Source organism: Sapajus apella, unplaced genomic scaffold, assembly GCF_009761245.1.
Source record: "Sapajus apella isolate SASKATOON/1434 unplaced genomic scaffold, GSC_monkey_1.0 scaffold27, whole genome shotgun sequence".
In the NCBI taxonomy this organism is placed as follows: Eukaryota; Metazoa; Chordata; class Mammalia; order Primates; family Cebidae; genus Sapajus; species Sapajus apella.
The window spans coordinates 10,982,233-10,987,354 of NW_022436967.1; the positions used below are offsets into that span (position 1 = coordinate 10,982,233).

Here is a 5,122-nt window from a genome sequence, read left to right on the forward strand (position 1 = left end):
AAAAAAAAAAAAAAAAAAAAAAAAAAAAAAAAAAAAAAAAAAAAAAATTTTTTTTTTTGAGACAAGGTCTTGCTCTGTCACCCAGGCTGGAGTGCAGTGGTACAATCATAGCTCACTCTAACCTCAATCAGGCAATCCTCAGCCGTAGCCTCCTGAGTAGGTAAGACTATAGGCCCACATCATCATGACCAGATAATGCTTTTAATGAATGCTTTTAATAAAGCATTGATAAAAGAAAGTATATCTAAGAGTTAAGGCTGGGTGCAGTGGCTCAAGCCTATAATCTCAGCACTCTGGGGAGCCAAGGCAGGAGGATGACTTGAGCCGAGGAATTTGAGATCAGCCTGGACAATGTAGTGAAACCCCCATCTCTACAGAAAAATTAAAAAAAAAATTTTTTTTTTTTTTTGAGACGGAGTTTCACTCTTGTTACCCAGGCTGGAGTGCAATGGCGCGATCTCGGCTCACCGCAACCTCCGTCTCCTGGGTTCAGGCAATTCTCCTGCCTCAACCTCCTCAGTAGCTGGGATTACAGGCATGCGCCACCATGCCCAGCTAATGTTTTTTTTTTTTTTTGTATTTTTAGTAGAGAGGGGGTTTCACCATGCTGACGAGGATGGTCTCGATCTCCTGACCTCGTGATCCACCCGCCTCGGCCTCCCAAAGTGCTGGGATTACAGGCTTGAGCCACTGTGCCAGGCCGAAAAATTAACACCCTAGCCTGATTGACAAAGCGAGACTCTGTCAAATAAATAAGTAAATACATAAATAAACTACACATTTAATGTTTTTTATATTCCCTGAACACCATTTTCATTCCTTTTATTTTTTTGAGATGGTGTTTCGCTCTTGTCGCCCAGGCTGGAGTGCAATGGTGTGATCTCAGCTCACTGCAACCTCTGCCTCCCAGGTTCAAGTGATTCTCCTGCCTCAGCTTCCCAAGTAGCTGGGATTACAGATGTCCGCTACCATGCCCAGCTAATCTTTTTTGTATTTTTGGTAGAGATGGGGTTTTACCATGTTGGACAGGCTGGTCTGGAACTCCTGATGTCAGGTGATCCACCCACTTCAGCCTCCCAAAAGTGTGGGATTACAGGCATGAGCCACCACACCCAGACTCATTCCTTATTTATCACTTTTAATAACCCTACGAGATAAGTGTTATTAGTTCTACTTTATAAAGCCTGCTTCAGAGACTAAGTAATTGACATTAGGTCAGTAAGTAGTAGACTCAGGGTTCAATCCCAGATCTGTTTAATTCCAAAGTTCTAGTTCTTTCCACTACATGACATGGCTTGCATTTCATTCAGAGGTTATCAACAGAAAAAAATATCAATTTGAAATAATGCCTTAGGGGTAACAAAATAATGGACAACTGACTACAACTGCTAATCAGGTCTATCAAAGTGCTCTTCTGTTACTTTGCACTTTATACGTTCGTTTATAAGGTTCTGAATGTATTGGAATTCAGTATTCCAATGAATTCACTTAAAAGGTTAAGTAGGTTTTCATTACAGAATAATCTCTTCTTGACTGAAGAATTTTTCAAACACACTTGTATGTATCACTGCTATTTTATCATTGCTATTGCAGACAAAAGTCTTAAAAGGGGAAAATACCTACTAACCAGAAGCAGCAAATAGTTTATTATCAACAATGTAAGGGAAAAAAAGTACAGTATTTTGTTCTTTTTGAATACAATTAGTTAAAACATAAAATAGAAAACTGTGTAAAGACCTAGGTTCAACGTTGATTTAGAATTAAAAACAACTTTAAAAACTCATTAACAGGCCAGGCACAGTGGATCATTCCTGTAATCCCAGCACTTGGGAGGTTGAGGTGGGCGGATCATTTGAGGTCAGGAGTTCAAGACCAGCCTGGCCAACATGGTGAAATCCCATCTCTACTAAAAATACAAAAATTAGCCAGGTGTGGTGGTGGGTGCCTGTAATCCCAGCTACTCCAGAGGGTGAGGCAGGAGAATCACTTGAACCCAGGAGGCGGAGGCTGCAGTGAGGACCACTGCTTTCCATCTAGCCTGGGCAACAGAGTGAGACTCTGGAGACTCTGTCTCAAAAAACAAAACCCAAAAAACCCACAAACCATTAACAGTGGCCGAGCATGGTGGCTCACACCTATAATCCCAGCACTTTGGGAGGGGAGGCAGGTGGAGTCCATGAGACCAGAAGGTTGAGATCACCCTGGCTGACATGGCCAAAGCCCGTCTGTCCTAAAAATACAAAAATTAGCTAGGTATGGTGGCACAAGCTTATAATCCCAGCCACTCAGGAGGCTGAGACATGAGAATCACTCGAACCTGAAAGGCAGAGGTTACAGTGAGCACCACGGCATTCCATCCAGCAAAGGCAACAGACCAGGACTATGTCTCAAAAAACAAACAAATAACCATTAACAAGACTGGGCTAAGAGTGACCTCTGTACTCTAATGAAGATCCAAAAAGCCAGTTTTCAACTATTGTATAATTAACCACATAAGAATCTCAGGTATTTCAGAGTATCTATTTATAATCTCAAATTGATATGCTAATTACATATCAATCCTGAGGCACTTTATTTAGCTAACTATGTAGTTTGTCTAGTCTTAGTTACCACGTTTTTTAGTTTCTTCACTTAAAAGTACTTTTGCTTCCTATTATAAAATCAACACATGTACATTGTAAAAATTCAAAACTAAAAAATTAGTTTTTGAGACAGAGTCTCACTCTATGGCCCAGGATGGAGTGCAGTGGCGCGATCCTGACTCACTGCAACCACGGTCTCCTGGGTTCAATAGATTTCTCCTGCCTCAGCCTCTCAAGCAGCTGGGATTACAGGTGCCTGCCACCATGCCTGGCTAATTTTTTGCATTTTTCAGAACTCCTGACCTCAGGCAATCTGCCTGCCTTGGCCTCCCAAAGGGCTGGGATTACAGGCATGAGTCACCGTGCATGGCCTGAAAGTAAAAGCCCAAATCTCTCCACTCAGAGATAAGCAGACTTTGTACATTCATATAAATGCTTCAGAAATCCATGTGATTGTGTGTGCATACTTGTGTGTTTACAAAAATGGAACTAAAAATCGTTTGTATTATCTTAAACTTTCACATATTGTGACTATATTTCCATGACACTAATGGTATCCACAGTATGGATAATTAATCCCCTATTGTTTAACACTTAGGCATTACCTATTTTTTGCAACTATAAACAATACTTCAATGAACATCCTTGTACATTCTTACATTCTTTTTTTTTTTTTTTTTTGAGACGGAGTTTCGCTCTTGTTACCCAGGCTGGAGTGCAATGGCTCGATCTCGGCTCACTGCAACCTCCGCCTCCTGGATTCAGGCAATTCTCCTGCCTCAGCCTCCTGAGTAGCTGGGACTACAGGCACGCGCCACCATGCCCAGCTAATTTTTTTGTAGTTTTAGTAGAGACAGGGTTTCACCATGTTGACCAGGATGGTCTCGATCTCTTGACCTCGTGATCCACCCGCCTTGGCCTCCCAAAGTGCTGGGATTACAGGCTTGAGCCACCGCGCCCGGCCTACATTCTTATATTCTTAGAAGAATTAAAATATCTTCTAATTCAGCTTTTCCAATAATTTAGACCTGTCTTGTTATTCCTAATTTCAAATAACATGGTGTTGATATTATAATTTTAATGAACATAACGTACTAATTCATCTTTTTGAACGAAAAATTCTTACCTTGCAATAATAGATTCAATTGGCATGATATCAGGCACATAGTGAGCCATGGGGGAAACAAAGTGTCCATCTAGGATCTTACAATCTGATTGCTCTTCAATCTAAAAGAAAATAAAAACCAAGGTGTGTATGCAAGAAAACTAAGATATCTTGGTCTATCATGGATGTTCTTCTAATAAAAAGTTATATTCAATTAAAATCATGTTTTCAGCACCTACTATGTAAACTTTTTGTGCCATTGTACTTTATTTTTAATTATTTTGAGTGCATAATCATTGACTGTATTATAGGGTACACGTGATGTTTTGATATACGTATAGAAGGTGTAATGATCAAATCAGGGTAACTGGAGTATCCATCACCTGGAGCAGTTATCATTTCTTTGTATTAGGAACATTCCAATTCCACTCTTATTTCAAAATAAACAATAAATTGTTAATTATAGTGATACTATTATGCTACCAAAGACTAGATTTTATTGATTCCAACTGTACTTTTGCACGCATTAATCATCTCTACTCTATCTTCCCCTCCCTGCTACTCTTCTTAACCTCTGATAATCATCAATCAACTCTTCATCTCCATGAGTTTAATTTACATTTAGCTCCCAAGTATGAGTGAAAACACAGAAATTTGTCCTTCTGTGCCTGGCTTATTTCACTTAACACAATGTCCTTCAGTTCTATCCATGTTGTTGCAAATGACAGGATTTCATTCCTTTTTATGGTTGAATAATATTTCCTTGAATATCTGTACCACAATTTCTTAATCCATTCATCTGCTGATGAACACTTAGGTTGATTCCACATCTTGGCTGCTATGAATAGTGCTACAATAAACATGGGAATTCTGATATCTCTTTGATACAGTGATCTCCTTTCTCTTATACATATACCCAATGAGGGATTGCTGGGTCATATGGTATTTCCAGTTTCAGCTTTTGAGGAAGTTCCACTGTTCTTCACAGTGGTTGTACTAACTTACATTCCCACCAACAATGTATGAGGTTTCCTCTTTCTCTACATCCTCACCAGCATTCATTATTGCCTGTCTTTTGGATAATTTGAACTAGGGAAAGATGATATATAATTTTAATTTTGATTTGCATTTCTTTGATGATTAGTGATGCTGAGCATTTTTTCATCAACCATCAACATGGTTGGCCATGTGTATGTCTTCTTTGGAAAAATGTAAAATGTCTAGTCAGATCTTTTAACCATTTTAAAATCAGACTGTGATTTTTTCCCTATTATGTTATTTGAGTTCTTTATATATTCTGGTTCTTAATTACCTGTCAGATGAGTAGTTTGTAAACATTTTCTCCATCTCAACAGAAAAGACAGAAAGACAGAAAGAAAGACAGAGAGAGGAAGGAAGGAAGGAAGGAAGGAAGGAAGGAAGGAAGGAAGGAAGG

General features: G+C 39.2%; 1 protein-coding gene across 10 annotated transcripts in view; it reads right to left on the reverse strand.

Moving 5' to 3' along the window:
• ABHD18 (abhydrolase domain containing 18) overlaps positions 1–5,122 on the reverse strand; it is a 64,152-nt gene that overhangs the window by 37,986 nt on the left and 21,044 nt on the right. For 9 of the 10 annotated variants that reach the window (XM_032292329.1, XM_032292328.1, XM_032292320.1 and 6 more), the window contains exon 4: positions 3,709–3,809. The exons of the other annotated variant lie outside the window; for it this stretch is intronic. In XM_032292329.1, the coding sequence (XP_032148220.1) occupies positions 3,709–3,778 (70 nt within the window). In that variant the 5' untranslated portion in view covers positions 3,779–3,809. The remainder of the gene's footprint in view (positions 1–3,708; positions 3,810–5,122) is intronic. 10 annotated transcript variants of the gene reach the window in all.